Source organism: Tripterygium wilfordii, chromosome 12 (genome assembly GCF_013401445.1).
Source record: "Tripterygium wilfordii isolate XIE 37 chromosome 12, ASM1340144v1, whole genome shotgun sequence".
NCBI lineage: Eukaryota > Viridiplantae > Streptophyta > Magnoliopsida > Celastrales > Celastraceae > Tripterygium > Tripterygium wilfordii.
The window spans coordinates 4,352,076-4,370,950 of NC_052243.1; the positions used below are offsets into that span (position 1 = coordinate 4,352,076).

The 18,875-nt window shown below is 36.3% G+C and overlaps 2 protein-coding genes across 2 annotated transcripts; both read right to left on the reverse strand.

Annotated features, from left to right (window-relative positions):
* Positions 1-8,717: 8,717 nt before the first annotated feature.
* LOC120011041 (cytochrome P450 CYP82D47-like) lies at positions 8,718-10,768 on the reverse strand. The gene is made up of 2 exons (XM_038862057.1): positions 9,770-10,768; positions 8,718-9,454 (listed from the first exon to the last, which is right to left on the reverse strand). Exons 1-2 carry the CDS (start codon positions 10,742-10,744, stop codon positions 8,828-8,830), a joined length of 1,602 nt encoding a protein of 533 aa, XP_038717985.1. The 5' UTR covers positions 10,745-10,768; the 3' UTR covers positions 8,718-8,827.
* Positions 10,769-16,040: 5,272 nt separating this feature from the next.
* LOC120011476 (cytochrome P450 CYP82D47-like) lies at positions 16,041-18,128 on the reverse strand. The gene is made up of 2 exons (XM_038862601.1): positions 17,022-18,128; positions 16,041-16,764 (listed from the first exon to the last, which is right to left on the reverse strand). Exons 1-2 carry the CDS (start codon positions 17,985-17,987, stop codon positions 16,138-16,140), a joined length of 1,593 nt encoding a protein of 530 aa, XP_038718529.1. The 5' UTR covers positions 17,988-18,128; the 3' UTR covers positions 16,041-16,137.
* Positions 18,129-18,875: the final 747 nt, after the last annotated feature.

The following is an 18,875-nucleotide window of genomic DNA, read 5'->3' on the forward strand; positions in this document are numbered from 1 at the left end:
AATTTCCCTGAGATAGCATCTATAATCTGCCGAACCACGAAGGTAGAGTTTCCTGTGATAAGAATGTCATCGACATATACAAGTAGGTAAACTATAAAAGAACCAGTTGTGAGCATGAACAGAGAATGATCAGACTTGGAATTTGTAAAACCAAGAGTGAGGATAAATTTCTTGAGCTCAAGGAACCATGCACGAGGGGCTTGTTTAAGCCCATATAGTGATCGACGAAGGCGACAAACATGTTTGGGTCTGGATGGATCAATAAACCCCGGTGGCTGGCTCATGTAAACCTCTTCGGTAAGATGACCATGCAAGAAGGCGTTATTTACGTCAAGTTGATGGACAGGCCAGCCATGATGGACGGCAAGTGTGAGCACAACCCGGATGGTAGTTGGCTTAATAACAGGACTGAATGTCTCATGGTAATCAACACCGGGTCTTTGATGAAAACCTTTTGCGACCAGACAAGCTTTGAATCGATCTACACTGCCATCTGAATGTCGTTTGATTCTGAATATCCACTTGCAACCAATCACATTTAAGGTAGGATCACGAGGAACAAGTTCCCAAGTGTTATTTCGCATTAGGGCTGAAAGCTCAGTAACCATAGCTTCCTTCCATCGTGGTTCATTGAGGGCTTGAGTTATGGATGTTGGTTCCAAAGAGTTGGGGAGAGGATGTTTAGTGATAGTGTTGGCAAAATGGGGGTTTGGTTTTCGTATATGGTTTTTGGACCGAGTAATCATGGGATGGTTATTTGAAGTTGTTGGCAAGAGGGGAGGTGTGGTGTTATGTGCTGGATTGGAGGCAGTCCCATTCGGGGATGGATCAGGAGCAACGTCTGATGTAGTAACCGAATTAGAGTCTGCAGTCGCTGGTACATTTGCATGGGCTGGATGTGGAGTTGAACTGAATTGGGGAGGAGAAAGGGCTGGTACGGGAATATCAGGAGGTGGTGTTGGAGTGGTTTGCAAAATAGGTGCATGTGATTCATCTGGAAAGCTAGGAAAGAGACCTGCCCATTTTGACAAAGTATGTTTGTTGTATTGAGAGGATGGATCAAAGGTGGCAAGAGAAGGAAAGTGATGTTCGACGAAGGTGACATGACGAGAGAAATAGGTTTTATTGCTGGAGGGATCAAAACAAATATATGAATGATGAATATTGGAGTATCCAAGAAATAAACATGGCTTTGATCGCAGTTCAAGTTTGTGGTGGGTATAAGGACGAAGCCAAGGGTAGCAAAGACATCCGAAAGCTCTCAAAGTAGAGTAGTTGGGAGTTGAATGAAAGAGACACTCAAAGGGAGACTTGTGATGAAGAATGGGAGTGGGTAAGCGGTTTATAAGATAAACCGCGGTGCTAAAAGCATAAGGCCAAAATGATAGAGGAAGAGTAGCACGATGAAGTAATGTTAGGCCAGTTTCTACAATATGACGGTGACGACGTTCAGCTGTAGAAACATGTTGGGGTGTGTATGGTGGAGATATGAGGTGTTGGATGCCATGCTTTTCAAAGACAGATTTTAGACCACGATACTCGGTACTACCATCAGAGTAGATGGTTTTGATTGTTTTTTGAAATTGATTTTCAGCTATAGTTTTGAATTTTGAAAATATGGAGAATACATCAGATTTGTGAGACATTGGAAATAGCCAGATAAATTTTGTGAAATGATCAACAAAAATGATGTAGTAAGAAAAACCATTAATAGAACGAATTGGAGCAGGACCCCAGACGTCAGTGTAAATTAATTCAAGTGGATTTTTACTGACAAGACTAGAATGTCCAAACGGAAGTCTATGACTTTTATTACATTGACAAGAATCACAAAAAGAAATAGAGGATTGGCCTTGAACAGACAATTTGTTGGAAGAAATGACATAATTAAGAATGCGAGATGATGGGTGTCCGAGACGATCATGCCATAGTTGAAGGGTGTTTTGAAGAGATGAGGAGAGAACTTGCTTTGGTACCAGCGACTTGGCATGCTTACTTGGCCACTCATAGACATTATTCTTGTTCTGTCCCCGAAGGAGAGGTGCCCCCGTGGAGAGATTCTTCACACAAAAAAAATGGGGAAAGAACTCAATAGATGTATGATTTGTCTTGCAAAATTGAGAAACAGAAATTAAATTTTGATGCATATTAGGGACACAAAGAACATCAGACAAATGAAAGGAGGAAAGCTTAGTTGAACCCTTATGCGAAATATGTAATCCAGTACCATCACCAATGACAACATCATCCGGACCTTCATATGGCTCTCGAAGTGACAAATTTTTCAAGTTGGACGTTACATGGTGTGATGCTCCTGAGTCGAGCAGCCAATAGGGATTGTCATTGGAGTTGTAGTGAGCAACATTTGCAACATTGTGAGTGGTCTTTGAAGGTATTGGTAAACCCATCAACCTTTTTGCAGTGTAACATTCACGGGCATTATGACCTATTTTTCCACAGAATTGACAGATAATACCTGAGTGTCTTCTTGGAGTGATGTTGTGATTGCCTTCAGGAGATCTGAAGGAATCATGCGGCTGGGTCCTTTTCTTTCTCTGTTGGTAGTTGTTACCATGTTTCTGATAACCATTGCGGGCAACATTCATAGATATTGCACTAGTGTTGCTACGAGCATCTTCAAGTTTGAGAAAAGATTCAAACTCAATGAGTTTATCATGCAGCTCTTCAAACGTGATGACAGTGTCACGTGCTCGAATCGCAGCCGCTAATTCTTTATATTCAGTGCCCACTCCATTTAATACATGAAGTATCAGGTGATGATTAGGCACCGGAGATCCGATACAAGTCAGTTCATCTGCAACACTTTGAATGTTACTTAAATAGTCAGACATGGGCTGTGTACCTCTTACCATGGTGGAGAGCTGACTTGTGAGTCCCATGATTCGAGACGAAGAAGCATTGGCGAAGCTTTTTGCAAGCTTCTTCCATGCCTCGGCTGAGGTTGTTGACGAACTAACAAGAGGAATAACCTTGTCTTGCCGATGCCAAAGAGTGAAGTCTGGATTTGATACTTCTGCTCCATTAACAATTGTTGTGGTAGAGGGTGTGGGTTTTTTACCATCCACAAAGCCCAGTAGGTCATAACCAAACAATAGTGCATCAAATTGTGTTTTCCATGAAGGATAGTTTAAGGGAGAAAGTTTTACTGGCAGCTGGGTGGAATTGAAAGCAACAAGGTTTGTCAGACTGCTTGTGCTTCCTGTGACAACCGTGGTTGTGGCTATGTTTGTGGTTGAACTTTCTACTACCATGTGAAAATTTGGGTTGGATCGTTTTGGACTCGTTTGAGCTAGAAAAGCTCCGATACCATAAAAGAGAAGATAGACAAAGATAGAGAATTGTATATGAACTTCAGAGAATAAATGTGTATTGCTATATTTCTTTCGTACAGTATGTTGTGCCTTTTATACAAATACAAGTTTGCTGTCAGTTAACAATGATATAGACAATACATGAGTTGTTGGGATACAGACTTTATCAAGTACTAACTATTCTTATCACATGTGGCAGCTTTGGTTTGTTGTGTTTGTTGCTTCTCTCTATGATAATGATTTTTTGCAAGTTATTGTTTCTATATGTTCCAACTTCCAAGGTGTGACTTTGGCCTCTTGCTTAAATAGCAATAATAAAAGGGTATCGATAATAGGTGTTCTAAAGACACTTGTCAAGAATTGATGTACAACATATCATATTATGTCATGTGTGATGAACACTCTTTCACCTATTTTTTTAAAACTTAAAATACATGTCCTTTTCATATTTCACCGCACATTTTTCATTCATATATATCTAATGATCTAAGGACACTCATTATCATTTTTCATAATTAATAAAATATAGATCGTTCCGTGAGTCACTTTGTCAATTCTTCGTGACTTGTTGCAATGGGGAAGTAAAGATCCATTTATTAGTTCATGATGAAGTCAAAATAACTTGAAATCCACCAAGAGAATGGTGAGAAACCTCAAAACTTATATTAGTTCATTCTTGATTTTTTTGCTGAATACATCTACAACGTATAAATACTGAAACTATAAAATCCTAATCGACATGAAATTATCAAAAAGTACTAATAATAAAATTAAAAATACTGACTAGAATTCCTATTAACTAAAAGATAAAATTCTTAGGTTGTGTTTGGTATCACTTCTAAAAATTTTAAAAACAAAAATAAAAAACAAAAACATAAAACATAAAACATAAAATGAAAATATAAAATTGAAACTTGTTTGGTCGAACACTTATAACTGAAAACAAAACTTGAAAACAAAAACTGAAAGCATAAAACTGAAAAAAAAAGAAAGAAGAAGTGTGTTTATGCTTTTATTTTCATAATAATGGAATATATCCACACCACTATATTTTTTATAACTGCAGCCTTTGCCATGTTTCACCATTGAAAACATCAACAAAAAGAAAAAAAGATAAGAAATAAAACAATAACCCAAAATATATTTGATCATTGTCTTAATATCTCTATGTAATTTGAAATCTGAAATCTTAAAGAAAGTGCAATCTATAATAAGTGTAACTAGTTCTGTTTCCAAAACTTTTAAAAACCTTTTTTTCTTATTTTCAAAAATAAATTTTGAAAACCTATTTTTGGTTTTCATAAAAAACAAAACAGAAAATACAAAAAAATAATATTTTTTGTTTTTATTTTCTATTTTTTGAAAACTAAAACAAGAAACAAGAAACAAAAGTGATACCAAACAGACTCTTAATAACACAAAAAATAATAAATCTTAATAATTAGTTAAATAATGTGGATCCGGACTTACGTCAGTTATGACCCCACATTGAGCACAAAACTGACTATTCTTTCGGCCTCTTGACTTTAGCGTGTTGGGCAGGTTTGATGTTATTGAGAAAGATTTGAAGGCGATAGGCGATAGCCGATAGGTATTATTTTTTTGTAAACTTGCTAGTAAAGTAGCTTGTCATCGATTGAAGAAATCCAACCAAAATTAGTTTTTTTTTTTTAAAAAAATTTTGTATCATGTTTCCTTGTTGATTCACGATGAATTCATTTGAGCTTTTGGATTGTAATAGATTTAACATGAGCTAATTTCATTTGCTAAGGCTACAATATAGTCTCTCCATGAAGATTCAAATTCTTGATTTATGTTATTGAAATTTTTATCAATCTTTTTTGAGCGTATAATCATTGTGTTTAATACTTTTGAATGCCTAATCACTAAGGACGTAGATTGGGGAACTACACTAGGCTGTAGCCACCAAATTTTTTTAAAAAAATATACTTAGCATTTTTTTATGGCACAAAAAAATATACTTAACGTAATGGTAAGGTTATCGATTCCATTATTGTTAATATTAAAAAAAACATAACAATACTTATTCTTTGTTTAAAAAAATTGGATTTCATTTGAAATATGGTTTCTAGTTATATATATATACACTATGTCATCTTGTACATGATTTTTAATTATATATATATATATATGTATATTATGTCATCTTGTACATATTTTTAATTAGTTTTCATCAATTTTAATATTTATGTTAATCTTTTGGGTTGCTTTATGAGACTAAACATTAATATATATGAATACTCCTTGATAATATCATCTAAATGAGTTGTGTTGTTGTAAAATAGCTTGAAAAAATTTATCGGGGACAATTTTTCGCGCAGATGAAAATTCTATTTTTAAATTTTAGCCCACCCCATCATCATTTCTTGGCTCTGCCCCTACTAATCACCATTCGAATGAATTGTTATACATGTTGAGATCGAGAGATGATGCATGTAGTTTGTTGCTTATGATACATGTCATTAATTGAACAAAAGATAGAGATGTGCTAACGTGATTTGTGCAATTTTGTTAGGAAATACCATAGAACTTAATGTGCTCTCACGCTTTTAATTTCACGTAAAGATATCATGGATTATTGTGTGTTGAGTAATTTTAATTCTACTCGAGAGAGTGCGTTGGATATGTTAGGGTATTTCACCATTAAATTGAATGATAATTATTAAATAACATATGTTTTGGATTTGAGTTGTATTGGTTGGGTAAGTAGGATGCTTTAGTGTTTCAGTCAATTGGTTGTTCCATACCGTTTATTTGGCATCTTTAGTCGGTTAACCACTATATTAGTGTTTGTAAACCCATTTGGAAGGCAGTTATGAAATATATGAGACTTTGTTGTTTTTCTTCCTGTTGTTTTTCTTTGTTCGATCTCTCTGTTACAGTTCTTCTGGTTCTTGATTCTGCCATTACTGAGTTAGGTGTGAAGGAAGTTAATACCATGTTAATTTTAACACCTGACATATCTGTTCCAAGTAACCATCAATTGTTGGGAAATTTTCTAAAGATCCGCCTTAATATAAATATCACACGAGAGTAGAGAAAGTTAAAATAGAAAAGTGCAACAATCTCAATACAAGAATATACGTGAAAAACTCAAAAACCGAAGAAAAACAATCAAGAGAAACTCTCACAATGTAGAAATTTTGTACAACCACATACTGACAATTTTCTCTTATCAAGAAACTCAGGTAAACCCGAGAATAAAGCCTCTTATTCTCTCTCGATGATCACCGCACACAACCCTTTGTTTCTCTACAACCTTGAACCTAATTGAACCCTCACAAGATATACCATAAAGTTTTTCCCATTTGCTCTCAGCCGCCTCTCTAAACTTAAAAAACAAATAATAGGAATTAGACTACAACCCTGGAAAACAAGTATCCTATTTATAGGAAAAACAAAGACTTAGAATTTGTTATACCTCCGAGTCCCTCCCCAAGGTGTTTCTGATTACAAATATGATAACAATCAAGTTTCTAACTAGAGACCAACTTGAAAAACGAAATTCATCAAAATAGGGACTCTTTGTAGCACAAAAACTCATCCAGGCAATTACACTTTTGTCTGCCAATTTGCTGCAGTTCACGTCAGTCGTCCGGACTGCTTACCCGCCAATTCTGGACGGATGCACCCCTCTGCCCAGATTTCTTATCGTTTAATACCTTTTTTTTTAATAAAAAAACCAACATTTTGGTCGGCACACGTCTTTTATGGCAACAGTTCTATTAGGTATCCCAACTTGAAGCTTCCCAAGTCTTCCCAACTTGATGTGGCATAGTGAGTCAGCATATATGGTATGCAACAATGTTAGGGATTCCAAAAACATTTCAGCAGTATGTGACAGTCATTCATTCAGTATGATGACATCATAGTAGGAACCTATTGAAAATCACACCCAATTAATGAATGTCACACACTACTGAGATATTTTTGTATGATCTGACAATGTCTCAAATTTCTATCACATTATCAGTTGCTTAGCTTGACCTAGTCTTAAGGTCTATCCTAACGGCTTGTCGAACACATACGTCACCATATGTCCTAGCTCCGGGGAGATAACCAACTAACTTATCACAAAGTTTTTATATATACTAATGACCATATATATATGATCAATAATATTTATGAGATCCGATTGTCGTGTATATATATATATAACAATGACCATATATATATGATCAATAATATGAGATGCGATTGTCGTGTATATATATATATATATAACAATGACCATAGATTACCAATCATATGAGATCAGATTGTCGTATACCTAATAAGAAATGACAGTCGATTACTTCCTTAGACGGACCGACTATTTTTATTTTTATTATTACTAGATTAATTTGCGGGGCCATTTTGTGATCTTCTCAATCTCTGTAATAGCGACAAGTTTGGCTTCAACTTCTTTTATTTTTTATTTTTTATGTCCACAAAGTATACAAAGTGCAAATTCACAACCCAAATAATTCTCTACCTTCGCCTCTCCTATAGGAATATAACCTAGAACCTCATGGTAACCAATCCGTGATTCCTGAGTTTGGCTTGAATCTTTACCCCGGAATTTTCCAAATCTCACCCTAAAAAAGATGAGATGGGATCTCGCCCCCTATTTCATTGAGTCCGGGGGTCAGCTGTAAAATTATTACACCACGCCTCGTTGTAATACCAATTGGGATCGAAAATATTTTATTTTATTTTTTTTTAAAAAAACATAGATGTATAGTATTTGGTCTTAATGAGTCCAATAATATTTTTTTTTCGAAAGAACCACAATTATCTATGGTAAAATCGAAGGCAACTATCTATGTTAAAATCAAAGGTTATGGAAGGGGCGACATAATGATGAGACGAGATGGGGCAGAGGCGTCCCCGGGGTTAGAAGAATCATCTTTAAGTAATATAAAATATTTAATCTTTTAAGACGACCATTTTGTTAGAGTTCGCTGAGGCCCTTGAAGACTCATGTAGCCACTACTCCCAAATCCATCCACCTCAAAAAAGACAATGCATCACCAACACCAAAGTCGCGCCCATCAACTTAAAAAATTCGATCAACACTTGTTCGATTGTTTCCATCTCACATCCCTCTGAATCCTAAAATTTCAAACCCATCATCAGTTGCTTAGCTCGACCTAGTCTTCATGTCTATCCAGACGGCTCGACCATCCATCTGGTCGAACACATACGTCACCACCCCCTATCTGAGGACTCTAAACATGCCACCAAAACCTTATTCGACTATGTTTTTCTGTCGACGTATAATTGGTACACGTCTTTTATGGTAGTCATAACCTCAGTTCTTGTATTAGTGCTTCGAGTCGTTGGCGGCATAATGATTTTTTTTTTTGTCTTTAGTGGAAGATATGATACAAAAACGAAACTGCATGTATTATTATTCTTTATGTAACATACAAACCAGCAAGCAAAGTAGACATATAATTGACCAAAGCACTATTATTGACATTCCAATTCATTCAGCCCATATAGAGATGAGCTGGGAGGCGTGGAGTGATGAGGGCTTCAAGTGGCGTTGCACGGTCAGTGACCAATCCATTAACTTCAGTCATATCCACTGGTTTACCATTTGGAGTGGCAAAATCGAACCCATGAAGCATATTAGCAAGTGAAACCTCCATGACTTGAAGAGCGAAAGACATTCCAGGACACATTCTTCTACCACTCCCAAATGGTAAATACTCAAAGTTACGTCCCCTAACATCGACGTCCTTATGTGTTGTCAGAAACCTGTCTGGCTTGAACTCTGAAGGATTCTCCCACACCTGCGGATCCTGTTGAATCTTCCAGAGGTTGTAGAGAATCCTAGTCCCTGATGGAACATGGTAACCGGCTACGGTGCAGTCCTCCATAGACTCGTGTGGTAACCCGAGTGGACCTGGAGGGTATAATCGTAATGTTTCCTTAACAACTGCTTCAAGGTAGACCAAAGATTTGACATCTGATTCCTTCACTGGTTTATCTGGACCAATGTGAGCAGCCAACTCTTGTTGGACCTTCTTCATGACGTCAGGGTGATTGAGTAATAGTGATAGAGCCCAAGTCAAAGTAGTCTTAGTGGTGTCAGAGGCCGCCAATATAATAGCCTGAAATATTGAAGAATTAGAAATACATCCAAATAAGTTTACGAGAATGATAGAGATCTCACGAGTAACATTTGGTATCACAGTTATCGCAACTATTGAGTTTGACGCACATGCAAGTAAATTCATGGGTTTCATATGTCTCATATGAAATCCTGGGCGTACTCAGCAGTTGGGATAATTGGGATATGAGTTGTTGAGATTCCTATTATAAGTAAATTTTATATATATGTACAAGATACCGATTTCTTTTTAATAAATTGCAATTTTTTAACTGCAAAAAAAAAAAGAAATCTAGATCGATGAAGATGAACATACCAAGCACATGGCCTTGTTAATTGTATGAGCACTATGATGAGCAAAATTCTCCAGTTGATCATCATCATCAAAAACGGAGAGCATAACGTCCATGAAGTCTTCTTCTACAATTCCATTATCACTCTTACGCTCGGATCTCTTCTTTTTATGTTCTTCCAACCACTCTTCAACATAAATGTCCAATTCTTTGGCTGCCTTTTTCATGGACTTCTCAACACCTCCCAAATCCAACCACCTCAAAAATGGCAACGCATCACCCACACCAAAGTGGCTCAGCAACTTAATATACTCCCACACTACTTGTTTCCATCTCGCATCCTCCTCACCCTTACTCGCATACACTTTTCCTACCACCATCCTGTATATTACGTTTGCGATTATGTCTCCCAAAATTCTAGTCATGTCCACGGTAACATGATTCGAATCGCCGCTACCGCTTTTGTTATGAACCCATGATTGGTACATCTCTTTCATGGAACGCTTAAGCTCAGATTCTCTTATGTGCTTAAACGTTTCGAGCCGTTGAGCGGATAGAAGCTCAACGGTGGCTAGCTTGCGCATGTGACGCCAATATGGGCCGTATGGGCTGAAAGCGAACATGGCATGATTGTATCCCATGATTTCCATGGCCACAGTCGCTGGACGGCCAGCCAAGGCTATGTCGTGTGTGGTCAAACACTCTTTGGCCACCTCGGAGTCACTTATGACAAGAGTTGGATGCACGCCTAGCTTTATTTTGAAGATTGGACCGTATTTATCAGCCATCTTGCCTAATGTTATGTGTGGTGCCTGTGGGCCGCGGAGGTGGAGGAGGTGGCCAATCAAAGGCCAGGCGCCGCTGGCTTGTGGTGGGGATGTCTTGGATTTCTTGGGTTTGAGGACATTTGTGAGTATCCGTAAACATATGAAGAGTAATAAAACTGCAAAGATTTTTGGGGCTATGGTGTTTGTTGGGAGTGAAAGAAGAAACTCCATTAGAAAGCTAGTTAGGAGACAAGATGCCTGTATGCGATCGATGATTGCGTATATATATAATATAAAAGGACTAGCTAGTTGACAAAAAAAGAAATTTTAAAGGTTATATTTTTAGGAATCTGTACGCGCCCGATTTCTTTGACTCATTTTGATCTCCGTAGTGTTGATACAAGTCTCATATCGTTAAGGGCAAATGCAATGGTGAAGTGGTATTGGGCCAACAAAGATATTGTCTTTTACTGATGTGGCTGTATTGTAAAATGTATTTTGTTTATGTGGCTGTATTGTGATAAGTGTTTTGCTGATGTGGATGTATTGATATTTGATGTTTTGATGTAGTTTTGTTGTGGATAATATGGAGGAATGAAATGTTATTGGGTTGGGTGGAAAGAGAAAGTGTGTGGGAAGAAAAAGTTTATAGAAATTTGTGTTTTGCTGATGTGGCTGTATTAGAATTCGTGTCTGACTTGACTTTTTGTGTAATAGAGGTGGGACCGGGTCAACAAAAATGTTGGCCCAGCAAATTAATTCCCATTGCATTTGCCCTTAAAATAAAAATTTAGTGGACAAGTTATATATAAGCCAATAGTTTTCTTGACTTAGTAAGACATGTTTTAAAACTCTGAAACTTGAAAAGCTCTTGAAGTCCTGTGATGAGTTTGGCTTGGACTTGGGTTCATGAAAGCAAACAATATCTTATAATAATAATAATCAAGTTTAAGTTAGGTATCGAGATCATTGTTCAGGACGAGGTTGTGTAGCTTAAATGTGAATTATACATGTGTGATCTTTGGGTTTACTTGATGGGTTTGACCATGACCCACAAATGAAGAGAGATTGTCGAGAAAAGTCTCACATCACTAAATTTATATCTAATAGACAATGTTATAAGTTAATAATTTTCTTGACTTAATAAGACGTGCTTAAAAACTATATTTATGATGTGTTGGACTTGTATTTGGGTTTGGGAAAAGGGGATAGTATAGTCAAGTTTATACTAAGAAATCCATTGTTGTTTATGGCTGTACGTCTCTTGCTTGTTATAATATGTGGCAAGGGCAGCCGTCGCCTACGGCCGCAAATTTTTGAATATTAGGTATAGATTGACGAAATATAGTTGACTGATGTAAAAACTGGAATAAAAAGGTAATGATGTTTCGCTTTGCTGTGTTGAAGAATCTGAGAATGACACGTAAGTCCATGAATTCACTGTCCGCTGCCATAAAAGAATTTAAAGAGAGTGAAATGGAGACAAATGCATGTAATCTCAGTTAAATGTCTGAACTACCCCCCTTTTCATCTGGATTTATACTGGTTTTTTCGTCATTTTCTAGCAACTTCACTATATAAAGGAATATTCACTACTAAAACTATTAATAATTCTATTAGAAACACACTTCTAATATGAAAACGACAATAATTATACTAACTCCTAATTACTAAACAAAATACTAAATCTTGTTCTACATCATATTTAGTTTTTCTTTTTAAAAAAAAGGGCTCCTTTACTCGAGTTTGTTCAAGGTCTCCATAAACTCAGGTACGCCATTCAATTTGGGATAGGAAGTCCATTGTTATTTCTTAACAAGTGATAGTGGAGCAGGTTATATGGCCGCACGTGTCTTGCTATAACATCTAGTTGAAAAAGTGACATAAAAGTGCTAGGAAGTCGTGGGTATGCGTCACATGTATGATATTTCAGGGATTCTTGGGCTAAAAGAGGGTACTGTTAAAAAAATTAAATATATATTATTTAAATATGACTCTTCTAATATTTACAAAAGACAATATAACTTATTTAACTAACCTCTATTAGGACATGATGGATCGAAAATATAATTGTAAATTGAAATGAGAAGGTAGTTATTGGGTTAATTTTTTCTAAATGTGTTTTAAATGAATTTGAGACTAATATAATACTTAAATATGAGACTTTAGAGATTTAGGGGCCGGAGTGACGTCTCATATCACCCCACCCCAGAAACGCCCTTGAACCTCCTCTGCCTTTTTATTTTATTTAGAAAAATCATTTGCGTTTCTTACATCGTGTCTGCTAACTTTGTATTGGAGACAAGGAGGATATTTTTCAACACAAATATCATTATCTTATCAGAACGTCAATTAGCCTAAATTTTTTTATTCATAGTGGTGGGGATTACATGGGGTCTCAGAAATTTGTTTTATAGTGGTGACCGGTGTCAGCTGCGACATTTTAGACCATATGGGCCATACAACCATCATGACAAGAGTTTGAGAGACATTTTCTTTTTTTAAAATAAAGGTTTAGGAGGGGTAGAATTAGAATCCACGCTCTAATGGATGAGAGCTCTAATGGATGAGAATGAGTGATCATTTACATATAAAATTATTGTCGTTCAATCAAAGATTTATTTGCTTGAGAGTCATTATTTGCACATATATTTGAAATCATTTTAAACACAAGTTTTTTAAAAAGTGTGTATTTTTTTTATTATTCAATGTGGATTGATAATTGTTGTTTAGAACTTTAGCGACTGATATTGACATTAGAATTAGTTTTTTCGATACAGTGGAGTTTTTTTTTTCCATTTATTTGACTAGAAACTGAAATGATTAGGAAAGAGAGGATTGGAGGGGTTTTTAAAAAAAGTGGCACTTTGATTTTTCAATTTTTTGACTAGAAAGTGAAAGATTAGGAAAAGGAGGATTAGATAACCCAAACAATCTAGGAAATTTCCGAATACCATATATCATTCAACCACACTACCATCTCATTTTTACTTCTCCAAATTACTCTAATCCAATCTCAGGTGCTTTCCCCATTTATACATGTTGGGAAATTAGACCCATGATCATTTTTGATAGAGATATCACACGAACAAATTGAAATAAAAAGTATAACAATCAACACAATAATATACGTGAAAAATCTCCAAGATCAAAAGAAAAACTACAGCGTTATTGAAAGACAACTAAGAGAAAATTTATATAACCACACTCAATTTTCTCTCACCCAAGAATCCAATTACATCCAAAAGATTTCCCATAAAGTTTTATCCACCTTGTTCTCTCTTTTAGAATATTTGTTCTTAACCTCACTCTCGGCTACCCAACATCACTCACGGTTCCCCTTATAAAGAAAAGTAAGAAAAAGACTTTTGTGTTGAATCTTACCTTTTTGAAAACAACACGCCACCCCCGTTATATATGTATACGACACATATGTCGTGTATAGTCCACAAAAGAGACGCCAAATTGAACAATCTTTACTTCTTGTGGACCCTACGTACTTTTTCCTTCTTTGACCATGAAACTGGCCTGCCGCTACAGTGATCACTATAGTGACTGTTTTATGTTCGAGATGATCAAAGGAACATTTATGGGTAGACGGCATCCGATATGGTGCCTGTTTGATCTAGCGAAACCCGATCCGCTTCCAACTTCCACTACAGCAAACAAGATGCTCATGCTAGCGGATCCATTGACACGAAGCTAGCAGATCCACTGACATCCCAAAAACTCTAGATAGGAGCTTTTGGGATGACGTTTCCCGTTTCATTTTTTAAAAAAAAAGTTTCACGTGAGTCCAACTTAAAGCTGATAAAGTGTATAATATGATGGGACACACGTTTTGACTTTGTCCCATAAGTTTGTTTTAATATTTTTTATTATTTTATTATTTTACTTAACAATCATTTGCCTAATATTTTTATTTATTTAATGTATATTACTATTCTACTTAACGTTTTTTAATGAAAAAATAATTTATATGATTACTAATATTTAAAATAATCATTTTAATTTTGAAATAAAAATATTTAATAATTTATACCTAAAATTAATTTTAATAAAAAAAATATTTATTAGATTAATTTGGTGTTTAATTTAACTACTCCAAGGAAAAATGAAGAACAAATTATGTTATTCAACTCCTAAAGAAAGCAGGTAAAGAAGCACTAAAAACACTTGAAAGAAAGATATGAATTTAAAGAAAATTAGAGACAAAGCATGAGTTTAAATGAATTAAAAGCAAGAAATAAATTAAAAGTATGTTATCTACCTCTAAGAAAAGTAAAGTTCAAATTACATTACTTCTCTGATTCTATCTCTAAAGAGAAGTAAAGTTCAAATTACATTTAAAATATAAAATACAAGAATCAATTGTCATATGTAAGAGTGCCCTTGTTTTATTTTATTGAAACAAATTCAAAGATTTTATTCTTTTTTTTACTTTTATTTTCTTCATATCAAATATAAATGTTTGGATTTAATTTTTCCTTAAGCATTTTTAATATTAGCTGTTGGATTAATTCAATGGTTGTTAAAATCCTGTATTATGAAAAACGGTCTAATATATACATATAAAAAGCGCTCATCCACACCAATTAAAAATGACCCTGATTTCACACACTTATTTTAGAATTTTATGTGAGAATTCATGTATATATATATGGGCGTGTTTGTTTGTATGTGTGTGAGTGTGTGTGTTTGTGTGCCTGTGGTAATACCCTGGCATTACAGACTACAGAGACCCTTAATCCATTGGTTATAGCTGGACATCATTTGAAGACAAATTTTGTTATTTCTTTACAGCGTTAAATAAATATATATCAATCCTGGCAGCTTTGGTAATGAATTGAATTTTGCAAGTTGTTGTTTCTACTTTCTATATGTTCGAAGGGGTGTCTTTGGCCTCTCATGCTAATAATAATAAATTGTTCAACAATAAAACACCCCTATTTCCACGTGTCACTTTACAAATTCCAGAGGTTGAAGATAATCAGAGTCCCTGCTGGGAGGGTATAACCGTAATGTTTCCTTTATAACTGATTGAAAGAAAGATCAAGGATTTTATGTCTGATTCAATCACTAGTTTTTCTTTCCCGACGTGGAGTTCTAACTCTTGTTAAGTCCTTTTTAGGATGTCAGATAACCTGCGTCATGGTTACCTTGCCGCACATTGTACAAATACAACATAAATATTGTTTTGAGTAACCTGCATCATGGTTACTTTGCTGCAATCAGATCGAGAATAATATAGCACATAGATCACACATTTGTCATTCATACATTTATTAGGATTTAAAATCCTACAGACCCAATGGGCCTATATTCATTTTGGTGGGTGAACTAAGGTCCATGTTTGCAAGTTGTTGTTTCTATATGTTCCAAGGGATGTCTGCTTTGGACTCTCATACTAATACTTAATTATTGAGCAATTCTCTTCTCTGTGACCACATTAATCTCAGAACTGACTATTCGTTTGCCCTTTTGACTTTATCGTGTTAAGTGTATGTTAGGTTAAGAAAGTTCCGAAGAAGAAAAGTATTATCATTGTTTATGTGACATGCAAACCAGCAAGCAAAATAGACATATATAATTCACCAAGTGCTAGCTATAATTGCTGTTTCAATTCAGCCCATATAGACATGACCTGGGAGGCGTGGACTGATGAGGGCTTCAAGTGGCGTTGCTCGGAGAGTGACAAATCCATTATCCTCAGTCATATCGACTGGTTCACCATTAAGAGTTGCAAAATCGAACCCATGAAGCATATTAGCAAGTGCAAGCTCCATGACTTGAAGGGCAAAAGATATTCCAGGACACATTCTTCTACCACTCCCAAATGGTAACAACTCAAAGTGACATCCTCTAACATCAACTTCCTTGTGTGTTCTTAGAAATCTTTCTGGCTTGAACTCGGAAGGATTCTCCCACACCTGCGGATCATGATGAATCTTCCACTGATTGAAAAGAACCCGAGTCCCTGCTGCGACATGATAACCGGCTATGGTGCAGTCCTCCATTGACTCGTGTGGTAACCCGAGCGGACCTGGAGGATATAATCGTAATGTCTCCTTTATAACTGCTTCAAGGTAGACAAAAGATTTGATATCTGATTCATTCACTGGTGTTTCTGGACCAATGTGAGCTATCAACTCTTGTTGGACCTTGTTTAGGATGTCACGGTGGTTGAGTAGTAGTGATAGAACCCAAGTCAGAGTGGTCTTAGTGGTGTCAGAGGCCGCCAATATAAGAGACTGAAAGAAAAAAAATTGGAATAGAGAAAAAATTGTCAAGTTTTGATATATTTCTTCAAAGACGAAATAAAATGAGTTATAGGGCTAGCTACAACCCTAATGTAATGAAAAATACAAAAATACAAAAATGTCCCCAAAATATTAAAAAGCCTCTTTTGAGGCCCTAAAATATTAAAAGGCCCCTTAGTCCTACATCATTTAATAATTACAATTCTTGACTGAAAAAATTAAATCTAGATCAATGAAGATGAACATACCAAGCACAAGGCCTTGTTAATTGTGTGAGCACTATGATCAGCAAAACTCTCCTCTTGATCATCATCATAAAAAATTGAGAGCATCACGTCCATGAAATCTTCCTCTACAATTCCATGATCGCCAGCACTGGATCTCTTCTTCTTATGCTCTTGCAACCATTCTTCAACATAATTGTCCAATTCTTTGGCTGTCTTTTTCATGGCTTTCTCCTTACCTCCCAGATCCAACCACCTCAAAAACGGCAACGCATCACCCACACCAAAGTGGCTCAACAAGTTTACATACTCCGACACTACTTGTTTCCATCTCACATGTCCCTCACCCTTACTCGCATACACTTTACCTACCACAATCCTGTATATCACGTTTGCGATTATATCTCCAAAAATTCTGGTCATGTCCACCAAAACTTGATTCGAATCGCCGGTTTTGTTATGAACCCAAGATTGGTACATCTCTTTCACGGAATTCTTAACCTCTGATTCTCTTATGTGCTTAAACGTTTCGAGCCGTTTATTGGAAAGAAGCTCAACAGTGACTAGCTTGCGCGTATGACTCCAATATGGGCCGTATGAGCTGAAAGCAAACATGGCATGGTTGTAGCTCATGATTTCCGTGGCCACAGTCGCTGGACGGCCAGCCAAGACTTTGTCATGTGTGGTCAAACACTCTTTGGCAATCTCGGAGTTACTTATGACAAGAGTTGGATGCACGCCTAGCTTGATTTTGAAGATTGGACCGTATTTGTCGGCCATCTTGCCTAGTGTTATGTGTGGTGCAGGTGGGCCGCGGAGGCGGTGGAGGTGGCCTATCAAAGGCCACGCGCCGCCGACTTGTGGTGGGGATGTCTTGGATTGCTTTGGTTTTAGGACATCTGTGAATTTCCTGAAACATAGGTAGAGTAATAGAAGTGCAAAGATTTGTGTGGCTATGGTGTTTGCTGGGATTGAAAGAAGAAACTCCATTTGGCGATCGAGCTAGTTAGGAGAGAAGATGCATGTGTATGCCATCGATGAATGCGTAAATATAAATGTATAATAATACAAAAAAAGAAGAAGAAGAGAGAAGCAATTTCAAAGTGATTTTGGGAATCTCTATGGGCTTAATTTTCTATTTATTTCGATCTGCAAACAACATGGCAGATAAATTTTCTAATGCACATCTTTCAATGCTTCTTTAGTGCCCAAAAAACATTATTATTTTACGTAAAATTATATAACCGTGCATGTGTCTTGCTTTGCATCTAGTTGAAAATGTGGCACGAAAGTCAATTAGCCTCAAATAGTGGCGGGGATAGCGTGGGCTGTTCGTTAGATACTCTTTGGCAATTACGAAACAAAAATGTTAGGGATCTCAATCATTCCAATAGAGATTCACAAAACTTGATGATTAAATCAAAGAATGATATATTCATTATTGAAATGACTAAGATCTCATTTACTGAGATTCCTATCGCTTCTGATTTCGAAATTGCATACCTTAACAAAAGCATACTGAATTGATGGGGAGAAAATCAAAATTAAACTAAACTAACACATGATTAATGATAGAGGCGCATGGAGACTCCGGGGAGGCGCGGAGTAAAATGTACTTCAAGTGGGCGGGCGGGCTTTCAGGTTTGTCAACCCTACTCCTTCCATGTAACAATATTGCAAGTGTACATAAGGTAACTATTTTTTTTGGTAAGAACGTGTTTGGATCGCAGTGACTTCCAAATTGAAATTATAGGGAGCTTGTAACAGTCGGCCCCTTCGTATTAGTAACATTTTGTCCGCTTTCAGTCAATACATATTGGCACAAGCAACTTTGTTTACCCGGGCCCATCACCAGCCCATACTAGTTTGAGCCTAGTA